Here is an 18,698-nt window from a genome sequence, read left to right on the forward strand (position 1 = left end):
ATTCCTATCTAACTTTCTGCCAATGCCATAGAATAGAAGTCATTCTCTTACGGAGACATGCTCTACATGGCTAGAGGCTACGTACCAGTACCAATATGAATCTAAGTCCTTTCACTGATCACACGGTCAAAGGTATTATAATTGCTATAAACATAGCGAATAAAATAACACGGGAGAATAACTCAGAATAATAACACTGAGAAGCATATAGCACATATAACACATAACATATAATTGTTCCTATATATTGAACTCACCTTAAGTTAACCGAGGGTTAAAATAGTAATTTGGACAACATTTCAGCTTTAAATATGACTTTCTATGTTGAAAACCGGGAGCTTAATTGAAAACCGGGATCTGCGAAGGTAGGGCTTCAAAACCGAAAAGATAAAATTTTCGGGCTTCTCGAGGGTCTCGGGATGTGTTTTGGGTGCTAAAATTGATACCGGGGCTTCGGGAAAAGTCAAAATAGTGAAAATATGGATTTAGGGGTGAAAATGGCAAAATTCAAATTTTAGCCGGGAGGGTTCGCACCCTCCTATTTATAGGGGAGAAGGTCGGCCGAGAAGGGTGACTCAGCGAAGTAGGTGGCAGCGAAGGAGAAGGGACACGCGACTTAAGCGAAGCTCGAACACGCGAAGGGGGCAGCTGACGCTTCGAATTTCGGACCAAACACGCATCGGACTTTGGACTTGCCACGATTCGGATGACTCAGCGAGATCGAACACCTGTGCGAGGCGCGTCGGACGCACACTGGTCCGCGGTTCGGTTCAATCAGAAGGTTGCACGTGTCGGACCCGGGTAGAGCGGCTACTGCTCATGCGAGACTCCCCGAGTCTTATCCTTAATTTCTCGGTTTTTGAGCCAAAATCTTCCGAAATTCATAGCTTTCACATACGAACTCCGTTTTTGACGTTCTTTATATGCACGCGTAGCTAAAATTACGCTCTACAACTTTCGTTAAGACTTCGTCGGCTAATTTTGACATTATTTTTAATATTACTATTTTTAATAGACCGGGACAGGAAAATCCGTTAAAAATTCATATCATCCGACATCCGTTTTCGTGAGACTTTTTACCGTTCTACTACAAATGATGAGACCTTCGATTATCATTTAGGATATATTGGTAAAATATCGATCGATCTAAAATTCGAGTTTTTAGTTGTCTACTGCTAAGTTGAAACTTCGAAAAATCATAACTTCCACATACGAAGTCAGATTTTTGCGTTCTTTTTATCGAATTTCTCGGTTTAACGAATGCTACAACTTTCATTTAGATTACTAAGGCTAAAAAGTAGTTTATCAAAAACTCACTTTTTACGTCATTCGACGCCGTGCCGGTTTTATCGTGGATCTTCGGTTGGTCATAACTTCTTCGTACGTTTAGAATCCTAAACACATAAGGTTTCCAGATCCGGTTGGCAACAGACCATAGATCTGATCAAACTATAGCATCATTTAGCACGTAAAAGGAATTTAGGCATCATTCCTAAACTAAGCTAGTGCTTGTGTCTATTCAGGTGCATTACCTAAATCTATTTGACACCCTCCTCACAATCATCACTTAGCATTCTAAGTTTAAGTCTAGAAATAAATCCATATTCCTAGTTCGCTTAAACTAATGCTCTGATACCAACTGTGACATCCCCATTTTCACGGCTAGAAAAGACCGAATTTGTTTATGCTTTTTAAAAATCAGAGTTCTTTAAATAAAAATGTTGCAGAATTTGTTCCCAGAAAAACACGATAAATACGTTATTAAAACATTTTCGAAGAAACGTATTTTATTTATTTCAAAACATTTGGGATGTCATCGTTAATACACAAACATAAGCATAAACAGAACTTACATTTATTTACACTAGTGATCTACATCTCTTTAAATCTCTCAGTGTAATGTGACTTCATATCAACACCTGTGATATAAATAAATTGAGTGGGTCAGGTTGAGAAACCTGGTGAGTACATAGGATTTTCAACCCACAATAATATAATTATTATTTTCAAACAATCAAACAATCAATCCAATTACCCATCCCCATTATCTGTTTTATTCTTAAGGATCTACCCTAAGAATCAACTATTCCTTGTTCATACGTTCCTAAGGATCATCCTAAGGAATCGGCACGAAGTCCATCGTCACAGGGGTTTAGGCACTAAGTCTGCATAGTCGCCAGAATTTATACAATAGGCACTAAGTCTGCATAGTCGCCAGGGTTTTGGCACCAAGTCTGCATGATCGCCAGGGTCTAGGTATCAAGTCTGCATGATCACCAAGGTTTAGAGTACACCGGGTGAACATATCGTTCACAACACCTACAAGTTGCGAGCCTGCTAGTGTTCCACTGGACTATCTAGGATAGTCCGTGGTTGTCATCCATACTCTGCTGAATGACGGGGACATCGTTTGGGAAAAAGGCTTCTCACATCGTACACCTCTCACCCGCACCTCATAGTCTATATCATCTCTCAACTCATCATCCAAATCATATTTCATCTATTATATCTACCCATGTTTTACCCCAACATTCTCGTAGATATAAAATACATATATAGTTTAAATCATTTAAAACATGTATAAAATCTTTCACCCAGCATAGACAGCAAGTATTAAGACAATATGCACACACCGCATGTAATTTATATTAAAATACTTCATATCTATGTGTAAGATGAAAGGGACTATGCACTCACCTGATAAGGTGATGAGTCAGCACTCGGACAGCACTTCGATACTCTCAAAACAATTTTCCTTCGATAAAACCTAGTACCAATATCACTAGGGTTTAGTCTAACGATAACCGCGACAAAGTAATTAGTCTGACTATTATTATTATTATATAAGCGTTAATAACACTCAATATAACTCATAATAATAGCCCAAATAATTATTTTAAGGACCTAATAACATCCCTATAATTATTCGAAAGCTATATTAAAAGTTGCGTAAGCGTAGCACACTTACAGCGAATTTTATCGAAAACCAGAACTTAATTAGAGCAGCATTTCGAAACCGAAAAACTCCTTTTTCTCGGGACTCCGGGAGCCTCGGGGCTTCCTTAGGGTGCTAGGGGTTCACCTAGACTTTAGGGATGGTTTGGAACCTTAGAGAGAGAAAGAAACTAGAGAGAGAATGAGAATTGGTGTGGAAAATCCGAGAGAATTCGCAGCTATTTAAAGGATGTTGGCTTCGAACTACGCTGGGCGTAACCTTCGGTTACGCTGGGCGTAACTCCGGATAAGATTGCCAGCCTCGGTCCAGCTGTCTCGCACGTGCATCGGATGACAAGGAGCGAAGGTACGCTGGGCGTACCGACTTCGGACGTGGGGCGTAGATGCGAGTTGACGTGGCGTGATCCGGAGCGAACTCTTGGTCAACAAGCAACGACTCAGAAGCGGCCACATCATCAACCTCTCGCAGACTTCGCAATTTTGCACTCCGACTTCTAAAAATCATATCTTTCGCATACAAGCTCCGTTTTCAACGTTCTTTATATCCACGCGAAGTTAGGAACATGCTCTACAACTTTCGTTTAGACTTCATCGGCTAATTGTGACTCGATTTTAAATTTTATATTATTAACGGGCCGGGACAGGATTGGTCCGTTAAATCCTCATAACTTCTTCATCCGACATCAATGTCGGCCCATGGTTTATATGTTAGGATGCTAGATGTCTATCTGACTCTTGCATGTGTTATGTGATGACATGTTTACCGGGCAAGGCCCGATGGCGGGTGGGGCCTAATGAGTATATTGTATGCTAGTTATCAGTATTTGTTTTTATGTTACCGGCCAAGGTCCGATGCCGGGCGGGGCTCGATGACTGCATGGTATGCTATTGTCTTTGTGATTATCGGATGTGTTAGTATGATTATATGTTTGTATGATTATATGTATCAGACGGGGCCTGATGTTAGGCGAGGCCTGGTGATTGACAGATTTGTAAACTGAGCGAAGCTCAATGTCGAGTGGGTCCCGAAGACGAGGAGGACTCGATACTAGGTGGGGCCCGATGGAGGGCGGGGGCCCAATGTGGATATATTATGTTTGGTATGTGGTATCTTGGGGGATTCACTAAGCTTTGTGCTTACGGATTTTAATTTATGTTTCAGGTACTTTGAATTTCAAATCGAAGAGCCCGTGATGATTGTAGAGCACACACCACCTTGTTCTACATTTTCTTGATTTACTCTGATAACAAATGGTGATTGATACAATTGTTTATTTGGATTTATATGATGATGTTTTAGGAATTCTGGTTTTATTAATTTAAAAACGAAACTTTTAGGTATTATTTTTGGGACATTATAGTTTGACAAGAAGTTCCTCCACCATAATTTCCATCATCATTTCCATTGTTCTATCCATTGTTTCCTCCTTCATTTCCTCTTTGACCTTTCTTAAATATGCAATCTTTGACCATGTGTCCAATTCTGCCACAAACATAAGTTGAACTCGAATTCTTCTTGTTTAGGCCATGATTTTTACCATTATTGGAAGAGCTTTTGGAGCCATTTTCCATTACGTGTTTTGCTTTGTCTTGGAAGTACTTGCTTTTCCATTAAAGTTTGCACTTGGTTCCAATGAATTTGCATTAGACTTCTCATTTAATATGTTATCTTCTTCAACAAGAATTCTCAACACAAGTAGCTCAAAACTCGTGTCATCAGTTAAGTGTTTAAGATATATTTAGAAATTCTTCCGATAAGAATGAAGTTTTTCAACAATTGAACCAACAAGAAAGTTATAATTTATTCCCATACCTTCAACATCAAGATCATGAGTTATAATTGAACCAACAAGAAAGTTATAATTTATTCCCACTTGTTTGCGGAAAGGTTTGTTATCCACTATCTTGAAACTCATGAACTTTCCAATCACGAATTTCTTGGAACATGTCACTTCTGTTTTGTATTTCTTTTTCGATGATTCCTATATCTCTCTAGCAGTATTCATGGTAGAGTAGATATCATAGAGTTATTCATACACGACATTCAAAATATAATTTATGCAATTATACTCATTTGTGTTACAGGACTCCACAAACCTTTGATGTTCTACTAATTAGGCTGCAGTAGGTGGATTTTCCCTTCAATAGCGGTCACACCAATAGGGGGACGGAGAATCATCAGTGATAACATTGGAAACATGAAGAGTTGTCAAGTAAAATATCGTCTTCTGTTGCTATCTCCGAAAATCTGAGCCTTTGAATTTCTCAGGCTTTTAGACATGTGATTTGATGATGAAATTTTGATACATTCTTCACTTTTTGAGTTTTATATTAGATTATTATGACATAAGTATATAATCAATAAAATAATAGTAACAATACAAACCAAATCCAGTTAAAACATTCAAGAATCAATTTATAGAAAATATACTTGAATGTTGATAACATAAAAAATACAATCACGAATTTGTATAGATCGAGGCCTGCTTTTGCAGTGTCGTAAGACAGAAATTTCCCTGGTAGAGATCTATCTAGAGGATACAACAATCAATAAAGAAAGAATCTTGATTTTGTCGAAATTCACTATGTTCCCATCATGCTTGAAAAATACGAAAATATAAGTAGAATGTAATTTTCTCTAACTCTAAGATCTATATCTGGTGATGCATATATATATATATATATATATATATATATATATATATATATATAGAACTTACGTTTTATTACATCAGAAAATATAGGATTTTCTGAAAGAATACACTCACATTTCAAAAAGGACCATTATAGTTAACTCTGTAAGTACCCAATGAATACGTTAGGGTTATATACAACGAAAATCCGACAGGCAATGGAATGTGTGGTTTCCTCCTCATTTCCCGTTCCGTGTTTGGTTGTGGGCTAAAGGCAGAACCACACAATCGATTGTCTGTTTGATCCGGATTGTGTATAACTTGTATACACTAAGTACTCGTTGAAGGAACTAGTATGGGTCACATTTCTTACATTTCATTACATCATAAAATATAGGATGTTATGGAGGAACACACTAAGGTTTACAAGGAACAAAGAACATACTTCTAAACCAAAATGCTTATGAACTCACCAACTTTAATGTTGACACTTTCAAAACCACTTGTATTCTTAAGACACTAGTAGACAGGTACTCACACAGGTTTTGAGAAGACGGAGCATAGTAATTTCAAACCTTTATTTTACTATTTACTTTTAGAGTCAATTATATGTGATTCGAATACAATTTAAACACTATACTACTAATACAATGGTTGTTGCTACTTTGATTACTATTATTCAATTGTTTTGATATTGTACATGACGTCTTCCCCCCCCCCCCCCCCCCCCCCCCCCGAATGTTTCCACAATTCCGATTTAGGGGTGTGAAACTTCCTTAACACAAATCTTATGCACATGGGATTTGGAAACAAAATGAGATTATGGTTAAAAGGATGCATTGAATCGTCTAAATCCTTAATACTAGTTAACGATAACCCGTGTGAAGAATTCTTGATATCTACAGGTGTCAAACAAGGAGATCCGCTCTCCCTGTTCTTTTTCATTTAAGTTATGGAGGGACTAAGTGCATCAATGCGAGTTGCATGCGACAAAGGCATATATCATGGCATTAAACTGCCAAACGGTGGCCCATTGATCTCTCATCTACTATATGCAGATGACGCTTTATTCCTTGAAGAATGGTCGAAACAAAACATAAAAAACCTAACTTGTATCCTAAACTATTTTCATGTCTCATCGGGACTCAGAGTTAACTTCAATAAATCGAGAGTGTTTGGAGTTAGAACCGATATACGGGAAGTTTCAAACTGGACCAGACCCTTGGGATGTGAACCCTCCTCTCCCCCTTCACATACTTCGGGGTCCCAGTAGGAGTCAATATGAACTTGGAGAAAAACTGGAAACCAGTTTTGGATAGATTCCAAACCAAACTATCAAAATGGAAGTAAAAAACCCTATCTTTTGGTGGTAGATTTACACTCCTAAAATCAGTTTTAGGCAACCTTCCAACATATTACCTTTCATTATTCATGGCACCTGAGGGCATTATTAACATACCGGAAAAGATGAGGAACAGGTTTCTTTGGGGAGGATCACATGAAAAGAAAGTGATTCAATGGATCTCGTGGGATAAGATAACAACATCCAAGGAATTAGGTGGTTTTGGTGTTGGCACAATAAAAGCACTAAACGTCTCTCTAATAATGAAGTGGTGGTGGAGGTTGAGAACTGAGCCTGGTCATGTATGGGCTGGTGTCATAACTGTAATCTACGGTCGAAACTTGATGATTGTTACTCAACAAAGTCATTACCTGGGGTATGGAATACTATCACAGGAATTGATAATGATCTAAGGAAAAAGGACATCCAAGTCAAGATAGTGTTAGCCTAACAGTTAGTCAACAATGGAGCTATTTGGAGATGTGGGCTAACCCCAGATGGATACTTTACAGTGAATGCTCTCAGATTAACATGGGACTACCGGTCCCCATTGGCCAACATTAACTTCCACTGGCTAAAAGAAATCCTACTGATAGTTTCATGTTTCATTTGAAGAGCAAAATTGGGTAGAATTGCAACTGCTATGGAGCTATCAAAAAGAGGGGTAAATATGGAAACATTAACTTGTCAGATATGCGATGAAATCGATGAATGTGCTGATCACATCCTTGTAGAATGTTCTTATGCAAAGAAGGTCATGGAAGGAATAATGAGGTTGTGTAAGGTGAAGATGAATATGGAAGTTTATTGCGCGGTGTCTGATGTCCTGGACTTCACCACCAGATGGGGATCATGCCCAAAAAGGAGGAAGATGTTCCTGTCAATATGTTATTATACACTATGGAGCACGTGGAAAGCAATGAATGATAAAGTCTTCAAAAAAAAAAAAACTACCGCCGAATAAAGTTATTGATATTGTCAAATCAGTGACTTTCCTTTGGGTGAAGAACAGGGGAATCAATACGAAATTGATATGGGTAAAATGATCTCAATGCCCTTTTTGTCTTAATTTCAACGTGTAAATCAAATGTATGTCTTGTGTAGTTTTTTGCTTTGGTCTCCTGGATTGCCACTAATTTGTGGTTGTCCCTCTTTTCTCCTGTTTTTCTTTTATATAGTCTATTTGCCGGTTCCAAAAAAAAAATATTCTCAATATAATCATAAAATATATCTCCATATTAATAAAGAAAATATGATACTTAAATCATTAATGCGGTCAAACAACATGAAATGGACATCTTTTTATTCATTGATGTCGTATCAAGTTTGATAAAATCTTTTAATCAAAGAAACACATAATATTTGGTAAAATAGACGTATGCTTTTGAAGAAATTATGGAGAGAGCAAACTTCATTATTGAACATTTTTTTCCTAGTAATTAATCTGTTGAATGTGTATCCATAAAACATTATAGTACAAAATTGAGAATTTGATTTTGGTTTGACACCTAAAATACGAAATTATTTGATAAAGGAAAGAAAACGAATCAATAAATTAAAATTGTATTTTGCCTAGCTACAATTTGAAGACATGTTTGAGTAGAGGTTTTTGAAGCTTTTAATTTTTAACTTCTAAAAAAATTTGGACAAAAAATAAAAAACTTTTGTTAGTCAATATTAACATTTTGTTTTTATTTTAGACAAAAGTTCATAATCTAAAAGCTATTTCAAATAAATTTCTAGAGTTTTTTATTTTTGGACCTCATAGTTTTCTTTTTATGTAATTTTTCAATTTAAAAGTTAACAACTATTGTTAAACACTTTAAATAAATAAAAAATATAGCTTCCAACTACAAGTAATTTTACGGAAATAAAAATTCAAAATAAATTACATTCAACAAGCTTATCATTGACATAAGTTTATAAACATGAATGTCATTGCATTTATTTTCAAACAAAGATAGTTAACTTATAATCATATTATCTTTTTTTGGAACCGGCAAATAATTTTATAAAAGCAAGCAAACAACTCCAGCAAGGTGCTAGGAGGGAGAGAGTACAATAAAGGAAAGAAGAGAAAAAATTACATAATGGTAAAAGGATTAACACACCAATCTATCAAACTAATGTTGCATCGGTCTCTCCTATGCTTAATCCATGTAAACACAATGGATTTCACCGAATCTGCTAGTCTGGGTGGTGTTGTTCTTTGTTTTTTAAAGATCCAATCACACCTAGCTTTCCAAATACTTCATGCAGTCCCATAACATATGCTAGTTAGAGTTTTTCTTTTCTTTGGACATGTACCCCATTGTGTTACATATTTCACCATTTCCTCAGCATTCTGAAAATGGAGATGAGGAATGTTGCACCAATGACCTACATATTCCCATACCTTTGATGCCAATGGACACTGGAATAGCGCGTTTTTCTTATCCTCCTCTTCCAACTCATAGTAGGGGTATAAGGCGGACATGAGCTGGATTCCCCTTCTAGTTAGCGCACGTACCGCTAGGAGTCGATCAAGCTTTGCCCTCCATATGAAACAGTTGATCTTCACAGGGACTTCATGAGTCCACTTTATCGATACTTCCCCTGGCATCATGTTTCTCCAGTCGATCTGTGTTCTAAGAACATTTACAAAGAATAATCCGTCACTCGACAAATTACACACCCATCTGTCGCTTTGAGCCACTGACTGAAACGTATTGACTCCATTAGTGAGCATATGAAGCTCACGTAGTTGCTCCGTAGTTGTTGGTATTTCTTTCCAGTTCCAATTACATCGCCTGCCGTTTAACCGATCACTAATCTTGCAATGTTTATGACGTTCTAGTTTATACATCTCAGGGAATGAAGTTTTTAAGGTATTGCCTCCAGTCCACCTATCAAGCCAGAACATAGTATCATCACCGGTTCCAATCTTCTTCGATATTACGTCATTTAGATCAATTCCAATTTTTTCCAGCTCTCCTCTTACTCCAACGATATTGCTCCATGTTCCAGGTAGGGTTTTTTTTTTGAAATATGGTCTGCAGGTTTATTATAATCATATTATCTAATCACCGAAAACTCATCCTATGTGAAACTAATATTTAGATGTTTTTATTCAATATTGTTAAAAAAAAATAATACAAGGCCCTAATCGCCGTTATGTTGTAAAAAATATTATATGTGTAGGCTTGACAATTTGATATGTTCCATAAACATAAAAATTTGTGATCACTCAAACCCTTCTTCAATAAACGTGAGTTGAAAATTTGGATATTGAACTTTTCCAAAAAACTATTTCATACAACCCTTGAGACCGATATAACAAATGTATATAGTGAGATCATAGTTCCTCAAGCGTTCTTTTAATCGAATACGAATATGTATTTTGATTATTATTATTATTATTATTATTATTATTATTATTATTATTATTATTATTTGGTTGTATATAAATGAAGCCGCTTACTTTACGGTAGCAGAAAAAAACAAAAACATATAATATGGTGAGAGTTGAGAGAGTTGGTTCCCGATGCAAACGTCATGGTGAGGCTTTTTCTAGTTTTCTCTGTGTTTTACGAGAAATATTTAACGCTACCAAATTCCCACTCTACGTTAACCCACTGCCCTTCTTGCTTCTTTTATATATATATATATATATATATATATATATATATATATATATATATATATATATATATATATATATATATATATATATATATATATATATATTTATTCATGCAAAAATATTTAAAATAATAGTAATAATAATAATTCTATTCGGAAAAATACAAATGCGTAAGAAAACAAAAAATATATTGTTTTGTATAATGGCAGACATCATTTTACGTCACATCAACTGAACCGATTGTTGAGATCATTATCGAAAAACCAAATAAAATTTCGAAATATAATATGATATTGCCATTTTTGTGCGATATTTAACACATACTATATAATATCTAATTGATGTTGGAATAGACCTGATGTAAAGATACGGTAGAATTTATATTTTTAGTTAGAAGAGAAAGTCATTATACAGAGTAATAGTCTCATTAATCAAAATGAATGTATAAGGGAAAAAGATCGACGACTTTGGCACTTTGCAATAAAATTTGATGTGTAAATAAAAAGAGTGAAATTGATTTAAAATGTAACAATTATAACGTGGGGGGGCAGGGAAGTGATTTTGGTGGGAGTGACAGCACAATGAAAGGGGTGATGACGTGGCGATGCGTCTGACAATATAAAAACTTGGGGAAAATGGACCCACCTTGTGTGACAATCTGACGGGTGTTAATTACTCCCATTCCCACTCTTTCCGTGGGACTGTCGATCTGCTTCAATCCCAAAACAGATGAATTTTTTTTTTTATTTATAATTATATTTCGGAAGAGTTTAGAAAAGTGATTTTTGTTCCCCCCTTCCCCCTTTTTTTTAAAAAAAAAAATATTATATTTGTTTATTGGTTTTTATATAATTAGTAAGATTTTGATTTTAGATTAGGGAGGTAGTAGGCCTGTTATAGGTAGAGGCATAAGGGTGTGTGAAGGCAACGGTTACTTGTACATGTTGCTAAAACAGTTGAATCATCCATCATTTAAAGATTTTGGATACATCATCATCCTCATCTGCTTTTCCTCTTTCTTAATATCAACGGATTTGGAAACACATGAATGACGTCTACCATCGTCTTTCAAAATTCTTTACCCAAAATTCAATGTTACTTTATAAATTGTATATATACTGTTACACAAATTAAAACGGTTTTCGAAACTCAATTTAAATAAAAAATTAAAAAAATAACTTGTTTAATTATATTTTTGTCTTTTTTTTTTTTTAAATCTAAAAAAATTATTCTGTTTATATATATTTAATCATTTAACCTGTTATATGATAACAATAAATATATTTAACAAGATAAATGCATATAAAAAATTGTTAAATATTTTTTTTCTATATAAATTACTGAAGTCTTTTTATGAATTTTTACATCATTTTTATGATATATTTTTTATAGGTTTTTCTAATATAATGTTTTGAATTTTGCTTATAATTTCTTTTTATTTTTTTTATATTTAATATAATTTTAATACAAAATACAAGTGTTTAAACCAAATACTTTATAAATGATTAACTGTTTATTTTTTTACAAGTCTTAAACTTTTTTTTTTCTGTTTTATATTTTCATACATTTTTTTTTTATAATTTTCATACAATTATTTTTAAACATTCTTTTACAACATTCTTAAAGTGTTTTACAAATTTTGTAAGACGATTTGATACCTTTTTTTTATAATATTTTATAATATTCTCATTAAATATTAGTTTAAACATTATATTAAAAAAACTAAAAGTGTATAAAGTTCTATTTAAAAAGTATTAAAAAGTTGTAATAATTTTAAAAAATTTACATCATATTGATTTTTTTTTGTTTTTTATTTGCTACGTAATATTTTCTTTTTGTTTTCATAAAACCCTTCATAAGTTACATATTTAATTTATTTAATTTTATTGCTGGATACTATTTACTTTAAAAATATTGTATTTACTATAAACAAAAGCAAAAAAATATATAAGAGACTATATAAAATATTAAAAAAACATATTTATTAATTAAAAAGTAAAGTTTTAGAATTGATCAATATTTAATTAATAATTGGGGCATTATATACTTTAAAAATAACTTTTGAAAAAAATAATACAAACAAATATAAAAAATAAATTCTCTATTAAAAGTGGGGAAAATGACTTATCATGGTAATTAATTTTTTATTTTGTTCACATTTAGCCAACTTTTTTTTAGTACACATTTAATCATTTAACTTGTTAAATCTGTTAACATATTACCGTTATCACATGCTATAACCGGTGACAATGGTAATATGTGAACACATAAAACAAGTGAAATTATCGAATATGTATAAAAAAAAAGTTGCTTAAATGTGAACAAGATGACAAAGATGATTTATAGCACCTAAAAAATCACAACAAATTTAAACTTTTCAAAATATCCCTTTTACTAAAAAGAAGTGTTTACATAACCATTGTTTCCAAAAACATTATTTTTAAAAATCAGAGTCTCCCAAAATCAACAACATAAAATCAAGGATGTGTATGGTCACACCTTCGTCTTGCCACGGTCCTCAGAAGTACTTGAAACAAAACTAAAACTGTCATCCAACGCTTAGTGAGTTTCCCCAAAGTACCACCACATAAACATAGCAAACAATAACATGCATACAAAGCCTTCAACATGACTGGACCACCACACCAGACCTTCAGCCTATCTATACCACTCTCTGGACCTTCAGAATGACTGGTCCGAATCACCATGTGTGTCTTGGCCTTCAGTCCCAGCTGGTCTGTCTTAACCTAGTATACCAACACATATCAACATATACCGTACAAATCAATAACTGGCAGACACATATAGTCATACAGATCTAATAGATCACTATAACATAACAACATCCTATATACCATGAAACAAATCTAACATATCACTACAATATAGCAACATCCTATATACCAGGATACAGATCTAACATATCACTACAACATAGCAATATACAGTGAACTAGGATATCAGTCCAATGGGTCGGCCTTGGTGCCTTCAACCCGTAAGTACAGTGAGGAAAACTCACCTCATGGTTTGAATGCAGTTAGAATAACTCCCAGCTCCAACAATCAGCTCAACAAAATTCCTAAATGTCAAACATTTCCCATTCTAAACTAATAACATTTTCCTAAAATACCCTTGGTCAAAACCGTTCAAAATCACAAGTCAACACAGCCGAGTCAACTCAGGATTTGTATGCGGGGGGTACTCCGGAAGTACGCGAGGCGTACTTAAGATCCGAGGTATTGGGGCCAAATCTGCGTACGTGCAGTGGAAGAAGGGTAAATTGGGGCCAAATCTGCGTACCGTGGCCCCAATTTACCCTTCTTCCTGAAGCCTATTACATCCTTCCAGGGTGATACCTTTAGCAAAACCATGTCACCTACCTAAAACTCCAACTCGGATCGACGCTTGTCGGCATAACTCTTCCGCCGACTCTGAGCTGTCTGCAATCTCTGCCTAATTTGTTGGATGAGATCTGACGTCTCAAGAACTACCTCATTCCTTCCTAATACTCCGTGACCAATAACTGGGGTATGACACTTCCTCCCATAAAGAAGCTCAAAAGGTGACGCACCAATACTGGATTGATAGTTGTTGTTGTAAGAAAACTCAACTAAGGGAATGTAAGAGTCCTAGCTCCTATCGAAGTCTATGACACGGGCTCAGAACATGTCCCCAAGTGTCTGAACGGTATGCTCACTCTGAACATCAGTTTGCGGATGATATGTAGTGCTAAGATGCAACCTCGTACCTAGTTCCTCATGGAACTTCTGCCTAAAATGAGATGTGAACGGAGCATCTTGATTTGATACAATGGATATTGGAATACCGTGTCAAGTACCGTTCTCGTGTATATATAGATCGGCTAATTTCTTGTCCAAAAACTCTCTTGAATGGCCAGAAAGTGGGAGCTCTTGATCAGATGGTCTACAATAACCCAAATCGCATCGAAGCCCTTAGCCGTCCGAGGCAACTTGGTGATGAAATCCATAATGATATGTTCCCATTTCCACATGGGAACCTCCAGTGGCTTCAGCTTGCCATGTGGCCTCTGATGCTCGGTCTTGACTATCCAGCAGGCCAAGCACCTCTCGACATACCAGACTGTCTCTATCTTCATACATGGACACCAATAACTAAGCCACAAATCTCGATACATCTTGGTGGCTGTGGGGTGTATAGACAACATGGACTTGTGTGCCTCCTCCAATACAGTCTGCTTGACCCCACCAAAGTGCGGTACCCAGACTCATCCATATTGGGTCAATAATCCCCGACTGTCAGTGTCGAACCTATCAACCTCACTCCTGAGTCTCTCCTGTTTCCAATTATCCTTCTTGACCCCCTCGGCCCGAGCCTCCTTAATCAGATCAAGAAGTGGAGAATCAACCAATATTCTCATACACAGACTCTTAAAAGAGGAACTAGCTATCTTACGGACCAAAGCGTCAACGACCTTATTCGCTTTCCCAGGGCGATACTAAATCTCATAGTCATAATCTTTGACCATGTCAAGTATAACATCCGCGGAATTGGGCTAGTCAATTTAGAAATAATAAGCATCAAAAAAATGAATTTTTAATAGAAGATTATTTAAGAAAAATAATATTAGTAAAATTTATAGTGTATGTGACAAGAATTCTGTACATATAGAGAACGCTAAAATCCTACTTCGTATGAAGAAGTTATGCTTCTTCGAAGTTTTGCAGGTAAACCGACACGACTTTGCATATCGTAAAAAGTGAATTTTTGATAAATTACTTTTTAGCCTTAATGATCTAAATGAAATTAATAGTTTTCGTTAAACTAAAAGTGTGCATATAGAGAACGTCCAAATTTGACTTCAGTAGAGGAGGTTATGATTTTTCGAAGTTTCAGCACAATAGGGTCGCCACAGAAATCGAATTTTAGATCAGTCGATTTTTAGTCAAAATGATCCAAATGAGAATTGAAGATCTTATTAATAGGAGTTCAATGATAAAAATACAGTCGAAAACGGAGTCCGTATGTAGAAATTATGAATTTTACATGGTAGTTAACAGTGTAATCCTCTCAGACTGTTAAATTTAAGATCCGCGGAGGGATAGCCAATGGGTTAAAAAGAAAAGTTGTAGTAATTGGAAATACCTATGTATGGGTATAAAGAATGTCAAAAACGGAGCTCGTATGCGAAAGTTTTGAATTTTTGAAGACCTGCAGTTTTACCTACATCAGGTGCCATGTGTTAGCACCAGAGGTGAAGCCTTGGTGCGTACGCATGCTCACAGCGTGAGAGGCCCCTTGGCAACATATAAATAGAGTCAAATTTCACTCATTTCTTCACACATCTCCATTCTATTCTCTCCCAAACCCCTCAAGGTCCCAAGGCCTATCTCTAGCACTTCCTAAGTGTTAGTAGCGAGGCTCCGGAGCGCTAGAAAGCTCCAAGATATAGAGCTTTCGGTTTAGAATTTTTGCCCTCTTAAAGTCTTGTTTCTCACTAAACCACTTATAAGTTGTGTTAAGTGTACCGTGCTTTAAGTATAACTTATGTTTAAGTTTATTATCATTATTATGAATCTATAAACAAGATTTATCAGTGATTCCTAGTCGTTCTATATATTGATCTACTTATAGGGATGATGAAAAGGCTAGATTTAGTGAGGTGTTTAAAGTGGGCTTTCCAAACAGTATACTATGTATACTAAATAGACCCTACCTCCGGAATGATCTTACCTGGTTGTCCCTTATCAGCTATAGATCAGTAGACTTTAAATTAAGGATGAATCTAGACTAATAATTAGTCGCAATAAATATTAGACTAAGACTTAGTGATAATGATACTGATGGGCTTCGAGCAATACATCATTCCTATGGTGTACATGAAAACCCTAATAACTTTTCGATCTAGTTTGTATAATGAACATGCAAATGAATATCCAAAGCTATAAACCCTAGATCTAGCATACAATTAATCATATTAACATAAAATAGGGTTTAGATCTAACCTTTGATTGTTATATAGCAATAACAATTTATGTCACACCCCAAAACCGAGAACGACGGAAACGTTCTGGGGTAGAGGACGTCATGTAATGTATCACAACAATGTAAAGTAGTAAACAAGCAACAACATCATCCATTGCATTAATAGTATAATTTTAAATACATGAGTGTTCTTTCATATCATAAACAACATATTGAATGTTCAAAATAAAAGACGAGTCTTGACTGCTCCGTCTTCACAAAACCTGGCCGTCGTACCTGTCTATTTGTGACCTGAGAATACAAGTTATTTTGAAAGCGAGTATCAACAATAAAGCAGGTGAATTCATAAGTATTAATGTGTCTTTGATTTGTAAAAACTGTAAAGGAAAGACTTGTAAATGTTTGAAAACCCTAGAAAATCCCATATTTCCTACTAGTATAAAAGTAGTCTTCTACCAAGACTCGATTGTTTTGAAAGTGGACTTCTACCAAGACCTGACTTTTTTGTAAGAAAGCATCAGTGTAAATGTAACGGGTTTTCCTTGTTTAACTATTATTATAAAAGTTATAGTCTACCTCGTCGATTATGTGTATGAGTCACAATATAAAGGTAATAAGGAAAAATAGTTTATCTATATCAAATATATCCTACCTCATCGTTCTTGTGAATGTGTCGCAAAGTAAAGGAAGGAAAATAATATAATAACTAAAAATGTATCCTTTTGCATTAGGATATTCACAACGTGGAAACTCGCCGAACAGTACAACCGTATACACTTGTCGATGATCATTTTCCCTACTATAGCTAACAGCCTTGGGGTGGAATGGTAAGTCTCGAAACGTTTGTAACAAATTCTATTTAATAATATCTATTAAACGTATTAATGTAAACGTGTTCATGTAAGCGTATCTATGTAAACGTACTCATGTAAGCGTATCTATGTAAACATACTCATGTAAGCGTATCTATGTAAACGTACTCATGTAAGCGTATCTACGTAAACGTATTCATGTAAGCATATCTATGTAAACGTATTCATGTAACATGTAATGTATTATTATAGACTCATGAATGAACTGACTCCTGTGTGATTCCTTGTACTTGGAATGGTAAGTAATATCTCCTAACTATACCTATTATAGTTACTAGTAATGTACGTGTATAACCGAAAGTATGCCTTTGCTACCCAAAGGCACTAAACTGACTGGAGGAACTTTTATGTCTATATATGTATACATGATATATAACTAATATTTAGACGACATTCAGACGAGTAACCGATGCCTAAAGCCACATCCCAACGAGGAAAAGGAAATAAAGAGAGCTAGCCGTCCTAAGTCCTTTAAACATTATTTATATAACTATACATATCTAGGCATGCATTTTACAATCTAAAAGCATAAAAGAAGTTTTATAAAACCTTTGAAAAGTTTAATACTAAGAAACAATGACTTGATGTCAGTTTATAAAACGATTGAATGTATTTTGTTTGATAAGACAGTTTAAATATAAGGAAAACCTTCGTTTGAAACACAATTGTATCAGAGTTTGAAAGGAAACATACAGTATGTACGACAGTTTGATAAAGAGTCTTAAACATGTAAAAATGCTTAAGAAAGTCATTTGAAGAAATCTGTTTGGTAAAACAGTTAACGTACAGTAAATCCATTTGCATGCTAGTTATTAATCACATGTGATTGATATAATAACTAAACATGATTCAACTTGTATTCCACCCCCCATAAAGCATTTATAAATATTTAGAAACATTTAAAAGGTTAATTAAGGGGTATGAACTCACCTACAGTGAGAGGATCACAAACAAGGTGTGAATAACCATACGAATCTACATGGTGCACTCAATGCTACTATCACCTAATCAATGTACCGGTTAGCAACACACGCTCCATTGATCTATGATAAACATCGAGTCACCCTTCGCCACCAATGTCAACCCAAAATTTGTGTAACGGTTAACCACACACACTCCACTAACGTTTGACAAGGGTACGAAGAGTAATTCCATGGATTAGCATACAATTTCACATTTTGCCTAAAGTAACTAGAATTTGGGAATTTGTAAAATCATGTAGTTACTTTGTACTTCATTATACTTATAATGGAAGGTTTCATCCTATCCTACCCGTTCGGCTAACGACCTTCCATTAGTCAAGAGTGTGG

General features: G+C 35.1%; 1 protein-coding gene across 1 annotated transcript; it reads right to left on the bottom strand.

Annotated features, from left to right (window-relative positions):
* Nucleotides 1–9,181: 9,181 nt before the first annotated feature.
* Nucleotides 9,182–9,775, bottom strand: LOC145030418 (uncharacterized). The gene has a single exon (XM_078978792.1). It carries the CDS (start codon nucleotides 9,773–9,775, stop codon nucleotides 9,182–9,184), a length of 594 nt encoding a protein of 197 aa, XP_078834918.1.
* Nucleotides 9,776–18,698: the final 8,923 nt, after the last annotated feature.

The sequence above is a fragment of the Lactuca saligna genome, chromosome 2, assembly GCF_052625555.1.
Source record: "Lactuca saligna cultivar CGN05327 chromosome 2, ASM5262555v1, whole genome shotgun sequence".
Classification (NCBI taxonomy): Eukaryota; Viridiplantae; Streptophyta; class Magnoliopsida; order Asterales; family Asteraceae; genus Lactuca; species Lactuca saligna.

Bases quoted from the DNA above. Each gene is read 5' to 3' on its own strand.
- LOC145030418 (XM_078978792.1), bottom strand. From the start codon at position 9,775: ATGTATAAACTAGAACGTCATAAACATTGCAAGATTAGTGATCGGTTA.